Consider the following 23722-nt stretch of genomic DNA (forward strand, 5'->3'; position numbering starts at 1 on the left):
TGCAGCAGTGTTAAATCACTTGAGGGTAGATATGTTGTCTAATCTTTACAGTTGCGCGCAGAAGATATCTAATTTATGTTAAAAATATATATAATTAAATGCGAGTAAAATATTTTTAAATTAATAAATACATTATTATTTAGGAAGTACAAATAAATAAATAAAATTAATGTTATATTAAAAAAAATTAAACAACATTTTTTTTACTAAATTGTCACCCATTTTGGAATTGAATAGGTTTGATTATAATTGAAATCCATAGTGTATTACATTATTTTAATTAAATTTAATCCAATTTATAAGAATTTATGTTGTATCCTATTAAAAAATATGGTTAAATATATAAAACTCTCTCTGTAATGTTAGCGAGTTTCCATATAGCCCCCTATAAAAAAATTAATCGCACCCTTAACTTATGTTGATTCTCTCATTGTTGCCCCCTTCTGGTCATGTGGCATGGAATCTTTAGTTGTAATTGCACGCATGGTATTTTCATTAAATTGTTATGTTATTGAATTTCCAGCATGGCATAATTAGGGTTATATGAGCCCCAATCCTTCCAGATTTCCTCCCCAATCGCGTTTCCTTCTTCGTTGCCTTCTTCTTCAACCTCCAACTTCTTGCTCAACCTACAACCTTCTTCTTCATTTCCTTCTTCTTCAACCTTCAACTTCACCTTCGTCTTCTTCAACCCTCTTCCATATCGTTCCATACATCAGGTGATAAGCTGCAACGAATGGGTGGTAGCAAGTCCTCTTCCACGAATGATTACGGAGTTGGTTTACCAAAATGTGGGTGCAATATGCCAATGAAGATGTGGGTGTCCAAGTCAATTGATAATCCAGGAAAGAAATTCTGGAAATGCAAGAACATGATGGTTAGTTGATTTTCGAATAATTTGTTTGTGTTATGTGTTATATGTGTTAATGGATGATACGATTGGGATGCAGGATAAGTGTGGTTTGTTCTTGTGGGATGATTTGATCAAAGGAAAAGACCCTAATCCATCCAGATGCTTGCAGTGTGATGGAGAGAAGAAATACTTGAGAGAATTGGCTAATGAGATCGTGGACGAGATGGAATGCAGAGCTAGAATGCACAAGAAAATGGAAAAACAAAAGAGAAAGATTGCGAATGAGAGGAAAAATTTCTGGTTGATGGTTATAATTGGCCTGTCTTGGATTATGTTTTCCGCTTTAATTAAGTTAGTATAGGTATAGAGTTGGTTTATCATATGTAATCCAAAGGTTGTATCCAATTGCTTACAGTGTGATGCAATTCTAGTGGTGTTAGTTTATAATTGGCATGTTCTTTGAATATTGTAATGGCTTTCAATATGGAAATATGATTGTTATAAGTTAAGTTCTGATATTTGATTTACTTTTACAAGTACATATGGAGCTTATAACAGTTAAATGAAGATAACAAGCACACTATGGTGCATAACATTCAGATACATTCAGATGCTAATACATAACATTCATTACAAAAGAAGCACACTATGGTGCATAAGGAGATACATAACATTCATTTAATCTCTCATCTTCCTTGTCTTCCATGTCTTCATGTTCCTAGTTGAAACTCCAAGTTTTGAGTCCTTGGGTAAAACTTTTTCTTCAATTTCTGGCAGCACTATTGGTTGGTCTTCTGAACCTTGCCCTGTGATGGGTTTTTTGAACCAAAAAAGTTTGATTCTCTCACTTTTCCTCCTTTTGATAGGTGGTTTGGTTGGATTTTCCTCCTTATATGAATCAACCACACATGACCCAGATTGACTAACTGCAGTTGGGATAGTTTCAGCATCAAGTCTATCACCTTTGTCATCACCAGTTTCAGTTCTAAGTTCAGTTGCGGCATTCAAGTCAGTTTATGCATCACCAGTTTCAGTTCCAAGTTCAGTTGCAGCATTCAAGTTAGTTTGTGCATCACCAGTTGGGGTAGCAGTTTCTCCAGAAATAACACCTTCTTGATTTTGGCCATCATTTCCACCATCAGTGTGATCATCGGAATGGACACCACTTGGTCCACACTTAGATGCTACTTTGGCTTTCGTCTGCTTATTAAGTAAACAAATGTAAAGATGAGATAACAAATCAAATGTAAACAAATGTAAAGATGTGAAAAATAGGTTACCTTTCTCTTAAGAGCATTAGGATCTTGTGTCTTTTCCTTACATGTCAAAGAATTATGACCAAATTTATCACACTTTGTGCACTTGTATGCTACCCCTGCCCTTCTCTTCCTTGCACCTTCTTATCCACTTTCTCTGATCCTTATTTTCCTAGGTCTTCCAGGAGCATTCTTGTATGCAGGAGGCAGAGGGGGGGTCAATGTATACCTCATGCCACATTTCCTGTCCATTGATTGGACTTACAACATAGCCATAGCATTCTGCATACTTGTCTCTTGAGTAGCATTCATCTACAAATTCACATGGGTCCTGTTTTCTATAGCTCAAGGCTGCCACAACATGCCTACAAGAAATTCCCACTAATTCCCAAAAAATGCAACTACGGGACCTTTTAGAGATGTCAACAATAAACTCATGGTTGTTGTAGGTATGTGTAACCTGGAAAGTTCCCGCCATAGACCATGTAGGCAACCAATGGCCACTGTGAAAAACTTCATTATCAAGCCTCTTTCTAGGGATAGGCATAACTTGATGTGGCCATTTTTCTAACTTAGCTACAGAAGTTTCTATCCTATTCATCAAATACTTTCTTATCCATTCACACATAGTTAAAATAGGCTTATACCTAGCAACTAAAATGGTAGCATTAAATGACTCGAATATGTTATTCATTAACACATTACATTTTGGAAAAATGGTAAAGGCATGCTTACACCAACTCTTTGGTGGAACTGCAATGATCCAACTCCAAGCATTAGGATCCACACATTTGAGCTCATTCATTTTTAAGACCCAAGCCTGGTAATATGTGGCTTTGGCTGCCCCCATCATCAAATCCATAATTAGGGCTCCACCTCCAAATCTTTTTTTGAAATTGGCATACAAGTGTCTAAGACACAATCTATGCTCAATCCTGTTTGATAACTCATCAAACACAGCCACAAGTCCCTAACAATTGTAGCATATGATTAATTACAATAACAAAAACTTTTGATTAAAATGTGATAAACATGATAAGGAAAGTATTCATAACTTTTGCTGATCAGAGATAAATACATATCTCCTTTCTTGTCCAATGTCTTCCAGCAGCAGTTGGATGAACCATCTCCAACTTTCCTTGGTTTCATTTTCAACAAGTCCAAAGGCTAGTGGAAAGTATTGATCATTTGCATCTCTTCCCACAACAATAAGTAACTGTCCCCCATATTTTGTTTTCAAATGACATCCATCCACCCCCACAAATGGTCTGCATCCATTTGTAAAACCTTTCTTACATCCATCAAAACAGAAATAGAATGACCCAAACCTAGGTTGAATGGTAGGACAAGGTCTGACAAAATTGATTTTAGCTGTATTCCCTATATTCACTCTAGTTAATTCAGCTGCATACCTCCATATAGAGGCATACTGATTATCAACATCTCCTTCAATAATCCTCTTAGCAATTAACTTGGCCATCCATGCTCTTGCTACAGTGATACCAACTGAAAAGTTCTGCCTAATATCTTGCATAATATCTCTAATTCTGATAGATTCACAGCTTTGCATCCTCTTTACCACATGCTTAGCCACCCACCTAGAACTTGCAGACTTTTTGTTCAAACCCCTAGCACATGTATGTTTGTCTACAAGTGTTTAATAGCAAAAGTCTGTTGGTGGCCAACCTTGGAACATAAGACTAAAAAACCACACTTGGACTTACAAATTACCCTTACCTTGTGGGCCCCATTTTTTACAAAAGTTATCTCTCTCTCATTAAGCACTGACCACTCCCTAATAGCCTCTCGAAAATCATTGAGGAAATTAAATTCCATGCCCCACTTGAACTTAAAGTCTTTGTTTAAGTGCTCTTTGATAAACTTGTCATACTTGGGCTTATCTTCATCACAAGAGTCATCTGGATCGTCACTATTCAATTCATCACTTTGATACTGGTCATCCTCATCCATGCTCTTATTGGGCTGAACTAAAAGCCCACAAAGACTGTCATCTACATTTAAAGGCACAGTAACATCTATTTTTCATCAAAACCATCGGCAAGACCGGTTGCTCTCTCATCTTCACTATCATCCAGTCCCTCAACATTTTCATCTTCCAACTCATCCACCTCCTTTTCCTCATTCACACATTTTGGTTCCCTATCACTACGATCAAATTCCATACCCTTAGTGTGTTCCACATACAAATCTCCTGTGATGTTCAGTGAGCTAAAATACATGGCAAAATCTACTGCATCATCGTCCTTTCTAATCAAGATAAACCCTTCTTGGATATCTAATATCTTTGCCCAAACCCTAAAACTACACTCGTTATACCCCAACCTAGTAACTAATTTTACAATATTATCCCATCCCCAGCTAGCTATGTGCATACCTGTAATGGTTGTATCAACACCTCCTCTGTAGATGATTTCTTCGTGAGCAACCCTCGCGAACTCCCCACCATGGTGAAACGTCACATTGAAATGCTCTGATTCCTGAGATTTCGCTTGAGCTTCTTCCTGAGATTTCGTGTGAGCTTCTTCCTGAACATTGCTCGGACTGTGATTTTTCTTGCTCTTCTTCGCCATTGTTCTCTCAGTGATGAAAACCCTAAATGTGATAAGGGGGTATTTGAGAGAAACAAAAATGTAATATACCCACTAATCAAACATTAAATAAAAAAGAAATACACGTGTGTATTAAAATGATTTTGTGGCAAGTGTGGCAAAAGATTCCATGACATCTGGCCAACAGGGGAGTCCAGTGAGGGAATCTACAAAACTTAAGGGGGCGATTAAAAAAAATATTACCAGAGTCTAAAATGGAAAATCGCTAACATTACAGGGGTTATATATTTAACCCATAAAAAATAGTAAAAAATAAAACCAGAAAGTTAATTCAAAACAAATTGTTTCATAAACAAATATAATATCAAGTATTTCGGTACTCAATCTGTGCTTTTTTTAATCTTGTTTTGAGACCCTGGGTTCTCTAGTTTAATATATTTATTGCTTATTAAAAAAAAGATCAAGTATTTGGATAAAATTTGAAATTAAAAATAATATATCCACCAACACCATAATGAGATTACTGTCCTTTCTAGTTTTAGTACAACCTTTAACCTACGAAACACTCACTTCGACAACTAAACATGGTCGAGTGTTTGTTCATAAATAAATAAATAACAACGAATTAGTTGTAAATTTGGATCTGAATTAAATTAAATTAAGGAAGGATTTTATTTTTTAGTAACACATTAATGTGAGATATGATTGGATATATTTAACAATTAATCTGAAGTGAGTTTTTATTTGAGTCCATTTAATCCAACTTTAAAAGTATATATTAATTATGTCCTCACAAAATTGTACAATTATCGATTTGTACCAATAGTTCTTGATATATTTTGATACAACATCAATGTCAAAGATATCATTCATACATTTTACATGTCACTACATAAGATTTTTTTTACAAAAAAATTAATTTGGGTCATTAATTCTATTTTTTAAAGAGACATTTATTAAAGTAATCTCTCAGATGTTTGGATTATAAATGTATTGATAAAAAATCAATACTACTAAAATGATTTGATTTTAAGTTACTATTCTCTCAAATTTTCCTATTTGATTATTAGTTTCTTCTCCATTTTTATTTATAATAATAATAATAATAATATTAATAATAATAATAACCATGCAATCAAATAAATAATAATAATAATAATAAGCATCTTTTCTTAATGACATTAATAATAAACATCAACTTAGTTTCATAAAGGAATAAGATAATTCAGGTTATGAATTAAAATCAAAACTAAATTTAGAAATATATTCATAATTTAATTAAAAAATACAAACAACATAACTATAGCTTATGTTGTTGACAACTCATCACATCCTTATCATCATCATCATCTTCAATAGTCTTGTTGTTGCTCTATAAATATGAGTGAAAATGATTACACAAAATACATTAACAAAATGACTTTCCCACATTCTTTCACTTGTTTTCTTTTCTTTCTAATTTTGTGTTTGATCATTTCTGAATGTCACGCTGATGCTAATGATAGTCAGAATACAACAAAACTAGTTATTGATGCTAGTTTTAGAAGACCTATTCCACACACATTCTTTGGAGCAATGTTTGAAGTAAACTACAGTTTTACTATTAAGATTACATACAATGTATTGTATTAGTGAAATGAAATCATATAATACTTTAATTTATTTAATACGTATTTTTCAGGAGATTAATCATGCTGCAGCTGGAGGAATTTGGGCAGAACTTGTGGATAATAGAGGTATGAGATTTGGGATCGTCTTAAGTTTTTAGAAACCTTGCGTTGATTATTCACAGTGTTAGATTTTTAGCCATATGCAATGGTTTGTCTTGCACATCTTTAAAACGGCGGTGTTGAAATTTCATAAATTTAAAATTTTTATGTTAATGATTTAATCTTCATTTAATATTTGTTCTTGAATTTAATGTTTCAGGTTTTGAAGCAGGAGGTTCAAATGTACCTTCAAATATTTTTCCTTGGTCGGTTATTGGAGAAAATCAATTATCCATTAATGTATCAACTGAGCTTTCTTCTTGTTTTGAGCGTAATAAAGTTGCTTTACGTATGGATGTTTATTGTGATGGACAATCTTGTCCATCTGATGGTGTTGGTATCTCCAATCCAGGTTTTTGGGGAATGGTCAGTATTAATTAATACAATGTTTTATTTATCCTATTAAAAAAATTTAACTATTTTGTAATAATTTTCTATAATGTTTATTTCAAAAACAGAATATTGAGGAAGGAAAGAAATATAAAATAGTGTTCTATGTTAGATTACTTGGTCCAATTGATTTACAAGTTTCATTTGTTGGATCTGATGATGGTGTCAAATTAGCATCAACCAATATAAGGTGATGATAATTCTATTTCTAGTTATTTTTCGAACAACATCTTGTACGTTACTATTCTTTATTATTATTATCAAACTAAATTAAACTAATTAATGAGTTATTTCTGAATGAATATCAGAGCTTCTGGAGTTAATGTTACAAAGTGGAATAGAATGGAGACAATTCTTGAAGCCAATAGTACTAATCACAAATCAAATCTTCAAATAACAACAACCAATAAAGGATCAATATGGTTAGATCAAGTCTCAGTCATGCCTTTAGATACATATAAGGTAATATACATAAAACTTTATATCTATATATATATATATATATATATATATATATATATATATATATATATATATATATATATATATTAAAAATAATATTTATATTAATAATTATTTTTTAAAACAAAATTATTTTATTAATATTTGGAATAGGGTCACGGTTTTCGAAGAGATCTGTTTGAAATGTTGGTGAATTTGAAGCCAAAATTTTTTAGATTTCCAGGTATGATAAAATAATAATAGCTAAATTTTTGTAACTTTAAATTATGTAGAAATTGATATAGTAAAATAATCATTAATATTATTTTAATTAATAAAAAAATGTATCCCTAAATTTTGATTATTTGTTATAGGCGGATGTTTTGTTGAAGGAGATTATTTGAGAAATGCTTTTAGGTGGAAAGAAACAGTTGGAGCATGGGAAGAGAGACCTGGCCACTATGGTGATGTGTGGAAGTATTGGACTGATGATGGATTTGGTTATTTTGAGGGGCTTCAAGTATTATTTTTTACTTTTTTAAAATATTATATTTTTCTTTCCAAATTAAAAAAATATTAATCATTTTGTTTACAAAACAGTTATCAGAAGATCTCGGTGCATTTCCAATATGGGTGTTTAATAATGGTATTAGTCATCATGATGAAGTTAATACATCTGCAATTTCCCCATTTGTGCAGGTATAATTTTCTTAATAATAATTTTTAGTATTTAATTTGTATTTATAATTTTATTAATTAATTATTTTATTGTTAATAGGAAGCTCTAGATGGTATTGAGTTTGCTAGAGGTTCCCCTCAATCAAAATGGGGTTCTCTTAGAGCTTCCATGGGACATCCAAACCCATTTGATTTAAGATATGTTGCTGTTGGAAATGAAGATTGTGGTAAATATAATTATCAAGAAAATTATCTTATGTTTTACAAAGCTATAAAACAAAATTATCCAGATATTCAAATTATCTCAAATTGCGACGGCTCTCAACAACCACTTAATCATTCCGCAGATCTTTATGATTTTCATGTAATAATATTATTTTATTTATTTATTTATTTATTTTTCAGTTTTAAAAAGTATTATTTCTTATTATTAAGTGACTTACATGTTATACAATTTTGTTCAATTATTAGATTTATACAAATTCATCGGACATGTTTAACCAATCTACCAGGTTTGATAATGCATCACGATCCGGACCAAAGGTTTGATTTTTTTTTTTTTGATTTATTTATAGAAATAATTGTTTATTGATAGAGAACTTTGCTCATGTTTTATTAATTACATGTTATAGGCATTTGTTAGTGAGTATGCTGTTTGGAAAGAAGATGCAGGCAATGGAAGCCTTTATGGAGCTGTGGGAGAGGCTGCATTTCTTATTGGACTTGAAAAAAATAGGTTAGGTTATATTATATACTATTCCATCAATTTTTTATAGTCGAATTTTTCTGCAATAATATGATATTTTATTAAATTTAAATTATAAAATTGTGTTATTTTGAGTTAAGTTTTCAATTATTTTTCAATTTTTTTACAGTGATCTCGTCAGTATGGTTGCCTATGCACCCCTCCTTGTAAACACAAATGACAGATAGTAATTTTCTGATATCTCACAATTTATTTTTTTCTTACTTTTTATTTTTATTTATTTTATATATACTATATATTTAATTTCTTTTCTATATATTAAACAGTTGGATACCAGATGCAATTGTATTTAACTCTTATGAGAGTTATGGAACTCCAAGTTATTGGCTCCAACATTTTTTTATTGATTCTAGTGGAGCAACCTTTCTTAATTCAGTTCTTCAAAATTCTACTAGCTCAATTGTTGCATCTGCTATTCAGTATAATAGTTCTCGAGATGGGAAGAATTATTTAAAAGTGAAGGTAAAAACAACTTAATTAAAATAAATATAAATACTAATGTTTTTACTTAATTAGAAATTTATTAATATTGGAATTATTAACTTTTGCAGGCAGTGAATTTTGAAAATGTGACACAGAATTTCAATATTTTAATTAATGGCTTAGAATCAAAAGTGCAACAATATGGTTCTTCAATGACGGTGCTTACATCCTCCAATAGAACCGATGAGAATTCTTTCGCAGAACCTACAAAGGTATACTCTATTTTTAAACAAAATATGTTTTTATTTTTTTCAAATAAGAAACTATTTTTTTTAAATAATTGCAATATATGATTTTGTTTCATGTTGTATATGGGCAGGTTGTGCCTAAAAGAACTCCACTTTATAATGCGAGCAATGACATGACTGTTGGACTTCCTCCTTATTCAGTTACATCACTTGATTTATTAATTTAGAACAATATAGTGGAATGTTTTTTTTTGTTGCTGTTGGAAGAATGATAAAATGTTGCATAGAATCAATTAATGGAAGAAATATATGTTTTTATTTCTATTGATAGAGTATTTTTCTTTACCATCCATATACATTTCTGTTTCTATTCATATTTAAATTTTAATATGAAAAAGAATAGTTAAGAAAAAAATTGATACAACTAAAAACAACACATTTAAGAGATAGGAGTCATCTTTAAACCTATAAATTTTCCTATATAAAAGAATAGTTAGAAAAATTTAAAAGTTTTTTTATAAACATAATGATTTTATTAATGGAAGTACAAAAGATTACTCCAATCCTTATAAAAAAACACGTTTAAAGTAAGTGGAAAATAGTACTCAACTTCTATGAAATATTGTTCTATAAAGGATTGTAGAAGTCTCACCAAATCATGTATTCGAAAATTGAACAAAATTCAATATAAAAGCTAGATTAAGTGTTTATTTTAAGCAAGAATATAAATATGAGAGAATTAAGGGTTTTTCAATCTGTTTACACTGAGAAACAAATTAATTTGGAAAAAAAAGAAATTACAAACTATTTCGAATTACGAAAGGTGTAACAAATGGTCTTTGCTAAACTCGTTAAAGTTACAATTAGAGTGTGTAATTTCCCTACAAAAAGACTATTTCCAAACTAAAGTTTTAATTCCACACGATGTTGTTAATATTCCAATCTTCATTTCGAAAATAAATCACATTCCTTAACAACCAAATGATCCATGATATGGTAAGCCAAAGCACTCCTAACTTTCTCTCTTTAATCTTTTAAACACGACAAAACGAGTGCCAAGCCATAAAATTTGAAATGCACTCTTCCTCCTCCGTATCCGGTTTACCAACCCAATTAGCTATCTCCCCACAAACTTTCTTTAGTCACTTTACAATTAAAGAAAGAATGATCCCGGTTTTCCATATCTATATTACAAAAATCACACTTTAAGGTATTTAAAAGAAAAGAAATATCTCTATACACCAAAAGGTCCTTTGCTGGAAGTCTATTAATAAGAAGTCTCCAACTAAAAGCCTTTATCTTGAAAGGCACATCTGCTTTTCAAACTAGTCCTAAAGCATCGTCAAACCTATTAGGAGGTCCAAAAGGAAGACGAAAACTAGCATATTAAGCATAACACGAAGCTACTGAAAACCCATCCTCTGAGTTAAAGGACCACTCAACCAAATCTTTACCTTCTGTCAATCTTCCAAACTCCTCTAACCGATCCCTAAAAGATAAAAATATTGGGCAAGAGATCTGAATTATTAGACACTACCGTGCATAATCCAAAATCTCCCCAACTCCACTCCCCTTCATTCCCCTTCATTCCAACCCCTCATTCCCGCAACCGAAACACCTTTAAAAGAATAGGCCAAGAACGAATCCGAATAAACCTCCTTCAAAATAATTTCCTCAATCCATTTAGCTTTCCAAAAAGGAGTATTGAAGTCATTGTGAATGATAATCCTACTTTTTGCAACAATAGGGTTCTGATTAAAAAAATTCCAATCCTAATAATATCCACCAAGATGAGCAAGAAGAGGAAGAAACTTTGTTGGCTACTCCTCCATTGATGACTTGAATAGATAAATCTCCGTAGCAAGATTTCAAAATGTTATACCAAAGGGAGTCATAATCTTGTAGAATTCTCCATCTCCATTTATTTAAAAGGGCTAAGTTAAACTCCACTAAGTTTTTTACTCCTAACCCCCTTTCTCAAATGGTAAATTAACCTCCTTCCAATTCACCTAATGAATCTTCCTCTTTTCCTCCGCTCCTCCCCATAAGAAGTTACTTTGGATCCTAGTAAACTCCTTAACAACCTTCACCAATATTTTGTAGAAATACATAGTGAATATTGTTAGAGAACTTAAAATCAACTTTAAGAGAGTAATTCTACCACCCAAGTTGAGGAAACAGTTCTTCCTACCCGCCAACCGATTCTTCATCTTATTCAAAAGAGGTTTCCAAGTCTACTCCTTCTTTGTATTAAACCCAATGGGAATACCTAGAAAATAGAAATTATTATCTTCCACCTAGCAAGTTAGAAAAACAGAAGCGGCTTTCAAGAAAGAGTTGCTAGAATTGATTCCCGTCAACTTACCTGAAACTAATTCAAAGGCCCGTGTTGTACCCTCAAATTTTCCCTCACATACTCAAGACAATTTAGTTCAAGAAGTCTCCTCAAGCTCATAGGATTTCCAATTGCTCAAGATTGTACAAGGATTAGGCATACCTACAATCCTTCTAGGCAATAGAACTCAGACTAGGGTTTTGATTTCTTCAAGAAGATAGGACTTATAAGACCTCAATTGTACTTCATAGTATCCCATATGTCTCAAAGTATCTACATGCCAAGTTTTAAGCCTCACAATGCAGTAAATTGCTCAAATGGTCAACAGACGATTGTATTAGGTCAAAAGTCAACTATGGTCAATATACAGTCAAACTTCAAGATTTTTGATCAACATAAATCATTTGCAATCATATCCATCATTTGATCAAGGGTTGATCATGATTCACCAAGAAAATCTCAAAATTCATCAAAAGTCAAAGTTACTAAATTAGGGTTTTTCTTAAGGAGAATTCAACTGAACTTTGACCAAGCATAACTTTCCCATTATTCATCAATTTTTTCCCAACCAAAGGCTCATTCTCAAGGAAATTCAATCCTCTACAACTTCGATGTTAGGCCCAAGTTCAAGATATGCTTCAATTAAAATATAGGAGCCAAAACATTACAGGTCCTTCTAGAAGTCAACAAAAAGCCATTTTTGTCAGAGCCAATATCACCAAAATAAATTCTCCAAATGCAAAAAAATGTTCCAAAGGGGGTTGTAGTATACATCTTGAGTTTTCCAAAAAGTAAAATATCATCTCCATATGATAAAAATTGAGTGAGTTATGGTTGATAGAAGTTGGGAAAAATTCAAGAAAGGCATGGAACCCTAATTGGTGAATTTTGATCTTTTGTGTATTGGGCCTATAATTTTGAGTTACCCACGTGGATACAAGCTTATAATAAGCCCATGAACCAATTATTACTTATTTCTTGATTTTATTTCATTTATATTTGAATTTATTCATTTTAAATCAAAATAAATCAAATAAAATCACAATTTGAATGGAAAACGATTATGAGATAAATGTTCCAAATATTTTATCAATCAAAAGTAATCAAAAGAGTCATAAAAACATGGAAGAAAGCATGGAAATACATTGGAACTTAAAAAGAAAGTTTTTGTGCAAGAAATCAAATCAAATTTTTTCAATCAAACAAATAATTTCTTCCCAAACTTGCTACCCTCATTCCTTCCCTTATAAGTACACAAGCTCATCAGACCAAGAGCACCACGAAACCCTAGCTCCAGCCACCATAACCATTCTCTCAAAAATCAAGAAAACTAGGGCAAGAATTTTTTCTCAATACAACCACTTTCAATCCAAACTAATCATCCTAATCTCTTCCTGAGGTATCAAAGAGTAAGTACTGATTAAAAGACACGATTTGAAACATTCAGGATGAACATACAATGATCACCATCTTCATCCATGTTGATATTTTTTGTATTTTTATTATTGTTGTGTTTTAACATGAACTAACTATACTAACGTGTTCCTGGGGTTAATTAGAGCAGGTCCAGTACATCACATATGAGCTTTAAGCTCTAAATCGTATTCTGCCATTGTTAGGGTTTTAAGGTTGTAAGGCACTGTATCCATGGTTACAAGCCGTTTTAGACCAAACTAATACTACCATTGGATTTGAACCATGCAAGTTAGTTAATTTGGGTTGTTTTCGTATTGTTTTATGTTGATTTTTGCAGGTTTCAAAAAACCTTCCCTCGCCGAAGAATATGAAGATGGTCGGAACTAAAAAACATTTCATGGCGAGGCATGCAATATATTAAAACCATTGCAAATGTATGTCACCAACTGCAGCAGGCCCAGTTGGTACGTGTGCGTTTTGACATTGAGTGTAAGGGCCTAGGTTCGAACCCTACCCTTGACACTCTATTTTTTAACAATTGAATCTATTTGGTTGTTCACATATCCAGTGCCTTCATCGCATGCATGCCTGTGGTGCGCTCTCAATCCTGGCCAATGGATCTCCACTGAAGCCAGATCATAAGGATCAGAACGCGCGCCTACCATGGAAAGTTAGAGTTCAACCACACCAGATCTCACGCCCTGGACTCAGTTTCCAGTATTGGGCTTAGTCCAATTTCTGGGCCACATATCCCCTTTTCGACCAGTTTACACCCCCAAGCCCCTTTAGTTTCTTTTATTATTTCTCTTTGATTTTATTTCTTTTAATTTTTTACTAACTCTTGTTTTAATCACCATTTAATTAAAATCAACCAAAAAATAAATTCCATAACACAATTTAATTTTTTTAAATAATTAATGGATTTAATTTATAAATAACTGTCATTTAATTCTAATTGATAAAAATCTCACAAAATCAAATAAAAATCAAAAACGGATTTTTTTTAGTAATTAGATTAATCCCTTTTCTATTTATTTTTCCTAATTAAAGGAATTAATTTGTAGATAACTAACATATACTTTTAATTAATTATTAATAAGGGTATTGTTTAATTATATTAAATTATTTTCTATTAATCCTAAAAATAACTTCTTTATCTTTAATTTTCCCCTGATTATATTTCGTCTGCCATTTAATTCTTAGAAAAATTATATAGGACACACAAAGGCCATGTAATATTATAGATTTATTTTTCTCTCATCTATTCTTTTCTAAATAGTGTAACTGTTAAGGGATGTGATAGTTTAGGTCTATTTATTTTTCGCACTTATTTTTTTCTATGGGTTTATGATTATGTATCTATCCCAAGGCCTCGTAATAGTAATTAGGACTATATATCTGATTTTACTTTCTGCACCTTTTATATACCTATTAGATGTATGCCTTAGGAATGTATGGTAAGATAAAATTAATCGTTAGATCACCTTTAAATTCAAGATAAAAAATAACTGAATACAACACACCTGCACACTTACACCTTTAGGGTAGCCTCTCTTTGTTTCCTTCTCGAGATAATGGTCATGTCCCTCGAACGTAGAGACACCTTAGCAAAAGATGACCCTAAATACATCATTATAGTCCCTTCAAATAAAGATCATAGTCCCTCGATGTCCCTACGAATCGCCTACGAAGAAATGATCTTGTCCCTCAGAGTCCCTTCGGAAAAATGATGATAGTCCCTCCAAATTGCTAAGTTATCTCTACCATGTTGCCTTCTATGACCATAGATGACCCTTCGCTCGTCCCTTCACCTCCAATGGATAGAACTACCTACCCTCAAGTGGTATGGATAGTACTATCCCTAAAGAAAGAAATAATTATAGGAAACACCCAAACAATTAGGGTAAGTAACCCTTAATTGCTTGCTTAAAAGAAAAATACTTTTCACACCACCTATTTTCAAACAAAGATTTCAAAACACTTTGCATACATTCTTGAGGACTGATACAAGAATCATTGCAAAGATTTTCCTTACTATTGACACCTCCTTTTTTAAAACACACACACACAAATCAAACAAAATGAAGTGAGCTAAGCAAATGAGAGCCCATGGATAACCATGGATACAAAGGGTTCTAACACCCTCCCTTTGTATAACTTACCCCCCGAACTCAAAATCTTTTTAAAGGTCTTTTCTGTTCTTTTATACCTTTCCTAAAATTGGATAAAATAAAAGTCGGGGCAACTCTTGCTTACCGCAACATGTTTTGCAAAAAAACAAAACAAAAATGTCTGTTCTCCCACCGTATTATAGCCCGCAAAACCGTCTTTATCGCACAAATATGTTTCCATGTCTATTCTCCTACCAATAACGTATCATCCGCAAATTAGAGAATATCTACGAAGCGAAATCCTTTGATAGTAATTCTACCAAATTTCGCAATATCCATAGATTTCCTAACTAAGCCTGTTAGACCTTCCGCGACCATAACATAGAGAAAAGGCGAGAGCGGATCACCTTGCCTCAAGCCTCTCTTGACAACAAAATTCTTAGTTGGGCTCCTGTTAACTAACACCGACATATTGCTTTTATAAACCAATAACTCCATCCAATTTCTCCATTTTTATCCAAACCCCACTCTCTTTAGCATGTAACAAAAATAGTTTCAATTCACTTCATTTTTCACCAAAACTCCATCAAGTAATTGTCTGCCCAGTACAAAGACACTTTGACAAGGCGAAATAATTAAAAGTGCTTAATACGTGTTTTAACCTTCCTGCTAAAAGTTTAGCAATCTCTTTGTACATACACCTCACCAAATAAATGGGTCTATAATCATCCAAACTTAAAGGGTTAGGAGACTTGGGAACAAAAGCCAAGAAATAAGAGGTTACCGCCTTTGAAATAACACCTCCATCATGAAAATAATTGAAGAAACAAACAAAATCATCTTTAAGGAAAGAGCTACACTTTTTAATAAAGAGAAAAGACAATTCATCCGGACCCAAACTTGTATAACCACCGCACCCCCAAATAGCCCTCCACACTTAGGCTTTTGAACGGAATCCCTTCCAACTTCAGCCTATCCTCATTCATTTCAATAAATTTGTTCGCAAAATGACTTTTTAACTACTCCTTTATCTTTCCATTCCTTCGCCACAAAAGGAAGGAATGAGTCAAAGGTAAACGATTCATTGTTAAATTTGAAATATTTAGGACCCCAATTTTTATTGTCCAACACCAACCAAATTGGACAATGGTCAGAGATATCCCTTAAACCGATAAGTTGACCAATCACTCCCCATTTAGTCACAACATTATCGGACAAAAAAATCGATCAACTCTACTCATCGACTTCTCATCTCCACTATACCACGAGAACTTTTTTCCTTTACAAGGAATATCCACAAAAGAAATTTTTTCAATGAATTCCGCAAAACTCTTCATTTCGTTGTTGCTTTTTTGTCCATAACGCGTGATTATGCATGGAGTTCATATTGGGTCAACAGCCGATACCTGGCTTAACTACCTCTCCTCTATTTATTGGTATTAACCACTCATTCCTTTGAAGGTTTCTATATTCTATGGAGACGTGGCTCACTCGATTCAAGACCCATATGGCTATAAGCTGAGGAGACAATGAATGACACCACGAAATACTCCAATACAACAACTTCTCACCAGGCTGAGGGGACAACACTTAACTTATATTTTCTTCTTTTACTCCTAAAAAAGGAGAATTTATTTCTTATGGTGACAACAAGAGTAAAATTGTCGATTCTTGTACTGTTGATAAGAGCTATCATCCTAGTCCTACTTTGAGTTGTTTTGAATACTAAAAGTTTATAACCCAATTTACTTAATCTTAAGAAAATTGTGTGACAAAGTAATGAAATATGATTTAATTCTTCTATTTGCAAGATCATTAAAATTCGAAAACAAATTTTTTTTCTTCTGCTCGTAAATTTTTTTCCAAAGTTTATAACACCGTGACTATAAAAGAATACGTACAAATTACCATTAATGAAATTTCTAGCAAGGTTAATAAATAAATTGATTGTAGATTATATGGAACGAATAACATGCTAAATCAAGACAGATATAAGTTTAAGGAAATCACATACTAACATATACGATTAAAAAACCAAACAAACAATCACAAAATCAACATAACCAAAAAAATAACAGAATAATGTTGATCATATATAGTTTAGAAGCAGAGTCTTCTCTTACATGCCTCAAATGGCAAAGTATACAAGCATCCTAATTCTCTAACAATCTCATCAACCAAATCTCTGCAGATACAGTCTTGCAAAGCCAATCCTATTCTTCCAACCTCTCTATTTTCTCCCCAAGCAACGTCTCTACATACCTCCTCTACAGTTCTGATCATGCCTTTACTACTACACATTATTGATCGATCTTCCTCATTCACTTTCTTATTAATTACCAACTCGTATGGTATTCTCTCGTGCATATATAATGTGCTGCTGATTTCTTCTTCTCCTGGCTTCTTCAGTAACTGCTGCTTCGTTTGTTGTATTCGTGCTGTGCATAAAATAAACTCGTCATAATCAAACAATCAATACTAATATTTGTTAGTACTATTACTTGAAGACACATGTTGGTATTTTTTATGGTTAAGTTAGCAATTAATGGACATTTCCAAATTCTATGTACTGTGTTATAATTGGAGTTGGCCTCAATGATAAGTGCTTTTCTGACAATGTTTTCATCAGGCACACGCATGAATATTCCTGCAGAACTGCAGTACCAAGCAACAAGGCTCTTGTTTGTAGGGAGGGAGTGGTATTGTGGTGAAAAATTAACAATTCCCTGAAAAAGTGCTTTTCTGCATGAGCTGTGGCAGGTAAAGTCATCCAAAGTGTGGTGGGTGGAGTATTGTTTTCTTTCTCTTCCCTCCTTTATCTTTTGAAATATCTTTTGACTGTCTCTTATTATGGCATGAGGTATAGATTGTCCTTAGAGTACAAAATAGTGGTCCATGATCCATCCACTAAAGTACCATGATTTATTAGTTTAATTTATTGGGCCAGAACATAACTGGCACTTGACTTCTCTTTAATTTGGTTTGATAGAGAGGCAAATAATAGTTTCGAAGAGGAAACTAATCACTGTTAAATTAGGTACAGAATAATTGCAAGGTGAAAAGGAAAGTAAGAACCATTATCAATTATCTTTAGATTAATCACTGTTAATTAATTAGGTGTTAGATGACTGCAGGGCCAGAATGAAATTTATTTGTCTGCCACTATATATGATGGTCATGATGGAATGAAATAGAAGAAGTTAGAGTGATTTTATATATGAAATTCTAAAATCATAGCAGAGGCATGTACTTTGCTTTTTGATCCAAAATCATTGTGTCTATTACATGCATCCTTTAGTTTATGGATGGTAAACATTTTTATATAAGAATGGCAATTATGTTATTTATCTTTAATTTATAACACGTGGTACGAAACTTATAAAAGGAATATTTTCTAACAACAAATTAGTCTTAAGTACTACATAAAACATTTGGAAAGTAGTTTTTGGTTGTTTACAAGCATCACGTGCTTAAGAGTTTCCTCTTACTATTTCTATTGATAAGTCTATACCAACATATATTATTGGTAGAGTATCGTACCATTCTTAAATATCAACTTAAGGTTTTCTTAATTTTTAGTTGAAGAAGTTTGTCTAATTTGCCGCAACGCGTGCTTGAATACATTTGAGAAACACGCTATTCATCGCAAGACTCTTCTAGAATTCAAATATCGAAATGATTTTGTTAGGGGTGTCCGATTTGATATATTTAAGGGCACAAGGGATATGGGTGATGAAAGAGAGGCATGTGAATTTTTTTACTGACCCACAGGCGGGGAGATCGACTCTTAGGTCAGCAAATGTTCTGGTATATCAGTGGAAATAAGGGAAACATACATATGTAGACTTGACTGAGATTCACCACAGTGAGGACTATAGATTTGGGTCAAGCAACTTTCAAAGCCGCTTCACGTAAAATTTGTTTCAACAATCAACAAAATGCTTTTATACCATATAGAGTTGATATTTTTAGTTTTATTCCATCAAAAACAATGGAGTGTAAAGACTTATGGATAGTAATATTGAATCTCCTACAATAATGAATGTAGTATTTAAGAGGATTGATTTTGACATTTTCAAAATATGGTTTATAAAAAACTATAAAACCTATTCTTAGATTTTATCTTGAAAAAAAAGTTAGCAATTGTGTTTTTATATGACCAGGGTGTACTACATTCGTTTATTCTATATCAGCAGTCAAATAAAGGACTTAATTTGTCACAGCACACAGTGTGCATGATCACTATTAATAGTTTAATACTACACTTACACACTGCATTGATTTTTGTATGAAATCAAATTAAATAGGAGTTAGTACTCATTATACGGAATCAGTGTATTGAATTCAATTAATTAGCATTTAAAACTTAATCAGAAAGCAAAATAGCAACAACCAAAATTACGAAGATTGAAGACTAACCAAATGAATGTCGTCCCGAGTGGCAGTTAGAACTGAGTGGCGAACGAGTGAACTCGTCTAGAACAGACACAGGACTCGGCTGCTGCTGCTCACCGTTAACCACCGAACACTTCACCTCACAAACCGTCCGCTTAACCACTACCGCCTTCGGTGACGGTGCCGCGTCAGGAGTCTGAACTGCATCGATGATTTTCTTCAGCGCTTTCAGATCGTCGTCACATCTCTGCAACGCTCCCAACAGCTTCTGTCTCTTCTCCACCACTGATTCCGGCGATGACGGAAGCGCCTCTAATCCCATCAGCCTCGCCACTAACGCCGGTCCCTCCCGATTATTCTCCACAGACTTCCGGCGAATCTCCGCCGGTAAAGTCGGACTCCTCGGAACCTCGCACGATGATTTCAGATTTCCAACGGTGGATACTTCATTGCTCTTCTTCTCCTTTGTTTTTTCTGGTTGAGGATTGACCGTGGCGGCAGAAATGGAACCACCGTGATTCTTAGACTGTTTCTTTCCTGAGAAGAAGAAAAAAGAATATTAAATATTATGCAATTAATTAAACAAATTCACTGATAATGTGAAACAAAAATAACTAACCGAATGTGAGAAATCGGCGATGATGACGGGAATTAGAATTGGAAATGAGGTGGAGAATGCCGGACATGCAGCCGATAGTCTTGACGTGGATTTTCTCCGGCGTGTTTTCTCGCCGTGACGACGACGGAGACACGGTGCTGCTTTGTCTCTTCATTGTTTTCTTTTACTTTTCTCAAAGCTAGTTTAGGTGAATGGTGTAAATTGTAATAAAGGTTATAACGGTTACGACGCTGAAGAAAGAACAAGGTGAAAATAAAGTAAATTGCACGTGGTGTGTTAATTATCATCATGGTTCGGTTTCTTTTCCCTTTTCATCATTTTTCTTCTTTTATGTTTTTTTTTAAGAAAATTAAAACGGTAATATATAATTAGGCTTTTTTTGTTGTTGTTAATTGGTGGTTGAGTTGTGTTTTGCAGTGATTATTAGCGTGATTAGTGAAGTAATTGTAAGGGAGTGAGGTTTGTTGCAGTGCACGAGATCTCAATGACTGTCCCGGCAAAGAAGGGAAAAGTAGAAGGGGTAGTGGTTAAAAGGAAAATGAAATAATGACTAGAGATGCATGAAGCAAGGTGGACATCCAAATATGCATGAAGCTCATTATGAATACTGAAGTCAAAGTGTAATGTGTTATATATGCTTATTTTTGTTGTTTTTTTTTTTTTGTTCTAATGTTTCATGGACACCTACGTTGATTCCCCATTTGACACCAAGTTCTTTATGAATTTTATTTTTTATTATCAATTTGATTTTTGAAACATATCATTAAAATAAACCAGTGTATACATAGGATGTTATATTATATGGATGTGCTCAATTGTTCTTGCTAAAGAGTGCATATGGGTCAGTCGATTGTATATCGTCACATAGGCACAAGATATTTATTGTTTGAGTAATAGTGAATCAATTGTTCTCTTAATTGTTTTGTTAAATGTACTCTCTCGATATTATCTTCCGTCTTATGTATTGTACATCATGGAAAAATAAAGTCGGGCCAAGTAATAGATACAACCAGGTCGGGCCAGGAGCCATAAAAATTATGAAGCCTGGGCAAAAATTTTAAGATCATAAATTCACATCGACAACAATTTGATGCAAAAATTTTAAGACCGTAAATTCACATTGACAACAATTCGATACTGATTCATAAACCACAACCTTCAACAATAACAACCATCAACAACAACAATAATTCAACATCATGAAGTGAAAGAATTGAAACGAAAAGAAGTGAAAAATTGATTAAAGCATTCTATCGACCACATTGCGGACAAGAATAAAAGCTGTATTTTTCTGCATTAAATGTGATTTCACGACTTACATGGATATGTCTTTTTATCTTTTTTATGTAAACTCCCCACTTACATGGACATGAACTCTCTCTTAGAAAATGTCACACTCACTACGCCAAATTTGGCTTTTAGCAGCACCCCTACGAAAGCGCTTTTAGGAAAAGCGCTGGCATAGGCTTCGCTAAAGACAAAATTAAAAAACACGCTAAAAAAGCGCTCTAATAGTGGGGGGTATGAAAGCGCTTTTAAGAAGCGCTCTGGTAGGGGGGGGTTATGAGAGCGCTTTTCAAAAGCGCTCTGGTAGGGGGGGGTACGAAAGCGCTTTACAAAAGCGCTCTGGTAGGTGGGGGGAACGTGGGGGGAACGAAAGCGCTTTTCAAAAGCGCTCTGGTAGGGGTGTTTAATGAGAGCGCTTTTTGTCAAAAGCGCTGGTATAGCCCAGGCTATGAGAGCGCTTTCCAGAAGCGCTTTAGTAGCCTTATTACTAAAATTAAAACCAAAAACACGCTTCTACTGTTTCTCACTTTCTCTCTTTCTTTTTCTCTCTGCACGCGAACCAGAAACCCCACCCCTCACCGTCGTCGGTCCTCCGTCAACCTTATCGGTCCTCCGTCAACCTTATCGGTCCTCCGTCCACCACCATCGCGCGAACTTCTTCTCCTCCGTCCACCACCATCGTTTCGTCTCCGTCTCTTCTCCTCTGGTAGCAACTTGCTTTGCGCCACCCAGGTATCACACTTCTCATAGCTTTTAACAAAACCCTAGATGTATCAATGTATCCTTGTGATTCTGAATTTGATGGAATGCTCTTTTCTTAAGGCCTTTGATATATATATATATACATAATATTTCTGTTAGCAATTGCCTAGTTCCAGAAACGTGTGATTTTAGGTGATAGGGTTTGTTCCAGAAACTTCTAAGTGATAGGGTTTTGAGTTCTGTTGAACTGTGAAATGGTGGCTGTTGGATTGTTTGGGGTCTGCTTGTATGGTTTTCACAAAATATAAATTTAACCTCTTCTTATCTTTTGAGTTCTGTTCCATAGAGAGGCTCTTATTCTTAATTTGTGGTCTCCATTTATGTCCTTAGCCTCTTCTTATCTTAGTACAATTGAAATTGTGAGTCTCTTATTATCTTAGTAGAATTGAAATTGTGAGTAAAGTTTCTTGACTGTTGTATAAGATAGTGGAGGAGGTGCAATATTTCTCTACCAATGATGATATATGTAGTGGATTTTGAGGCATGTCGGTATATACATACGTGTAAAGTTATATAACTAGCTAGTGGCATAACCGATGCCCATCATATATTTGGGCATAAAACTGAATATAAATTAAATGATATAAAAATGAATATATAATAGTATCAGTATGAACATAATTAAAAATGAAACATCTCATGAAACAGAGACCAGCACTAAAATCATACCATTCCCTCCATATGCCATAAAACTCACATTACAGACAGTTTTTCATTCATTAGAATTCACATGAAGTTATCCTACAATATTTCTTAATTTAGTGAAAAGGTAGTTACTACGAAGTTTCTAAGAAATAGCGCAGTTTCTAACTGTTACTACGAACTATTTGATGAATACATATCTGGAAGTTTGAGATGGACAATACTGCACCAAACAGTATTATGCATATATATAAACTATATAATATATAATATATATTATATATTATATACTTTTATTTATATATAATAACAACAACAATAACCCTAGCTAGTACATACATAGCTATATAGATTTTGGAATTTGATAAAATATATATTATATACTTTTATTTAACTGCATCATGAGCTATTCACCCATTCTTATTATAATCATACATTGAATTGAATTTCTTGTATAGGTCTGACTGGATTGATAACTTTGGATCTCTTTGGAGCTCGTATCATTGACTCTGGTACTACATATTTAGGAGTATGTACACACATCAAACTATTGTTGATTTCCTTTGTTCAATCGATTTTGTCTTGGTGGTTACTAACTTTGTGAATTTGCTATAGGGGTAACTTGTGTATAGTGAAAGTTTGATCGTTTCCCAGCCTAGTTCGACGTTTGGCGTTTTCTTGAGTTCGGTAACATCCGAGGTAAATTTCTTTCTCAAATTACTGGTATTATGATGAATTTGTCTGAAATTGTGTGATTATAT

General features: G+C 33.4%; 3 protein-coding genes across 3 annotated transcripts; 2 read left to right on the forward strand and 1 right to left on the reverse strand.

Moving 5' to 3' along the window:
* Positions 1–736: 736 nt before the first annotated feature.
* On the forward strand, positions 737–1214 carry LOC131623743 (uncharacterized). Its single transcript, XM_058894766.1, has 2 exons — positions 737–877; positions 951–1214. Exons 1-2 carry the CDS (start codon positions 737–739, stop codon positions 1212–1214), a joined length of 405 nt encoding a protein of 134 aa, XP_058750749.1.
* Positions 1215–6095: 4881 nt separating this feature from the next.
* On the forward strand, positions 6096–9621 carry LOC131623649 (alpha-L-arabinofuranosidase 2-like). The gene is made up of 15 exons (XM_058894655.1): positions 6096–6263; positions 6361–6415; positions 6609–6814; positions 6907–7028; positions 7147–7300; positions 7454–7523; positions 7654–7799; positions 7880–7978; positions 8058–8321; positions 8429–8500; positions 8590–8693; positions 8833–8889; positions 8990–9185; positions 9275–9418; positions 9526–9621. Exons 1-15 carry the CDS (start codon positions 6096–6098, stop codon positions 9619–9621), a joined length of 1953 nt encoding a protein of 650 aa, XP_058750638.1.
* Positions 9622–17114: 7493 nt separating this feature from the next.
* LOC131623650 (uncharacterized) lies at positions 17115–20809 on the reverse strand. Its single transcript, XM_058894656.1, has 3 exons — positions 20271–20809; positions 19676–20188; positions 17115–17694 (listed from the first exon to the last, which is right to left on the reverse strand). The coding sequence occupies exons 1-3, from the start codon at positions 20422–20424 to the stop codon at positions 17357–17359; spliced, it is 1005 nt and encodes a 334-aa protein (XP_058750639.1). The 5' UTR covers positions 20425–20809; the 3' UTR covers positions 17115–17356.
* Positions 20810–23722: the final 2913 nt, after the last annotated feature.

Source organism: Vicia villosa, unplaced genomic scaffold (assembly GCF_029867415.1).
Source record: "Vicia villosa cultivar HV-30 ecotype Madison, WI unplaced genomic scaffold, Vvil1.0 ctg.000077F_1_1, whole genome shotgun sequence".
Lineage (NCBI taxonomy): Eukaryota > Viridiplantae > Streptophyta > Magnoliopsida > Fabales > Fabaceae > Vicia > Vicia villosa.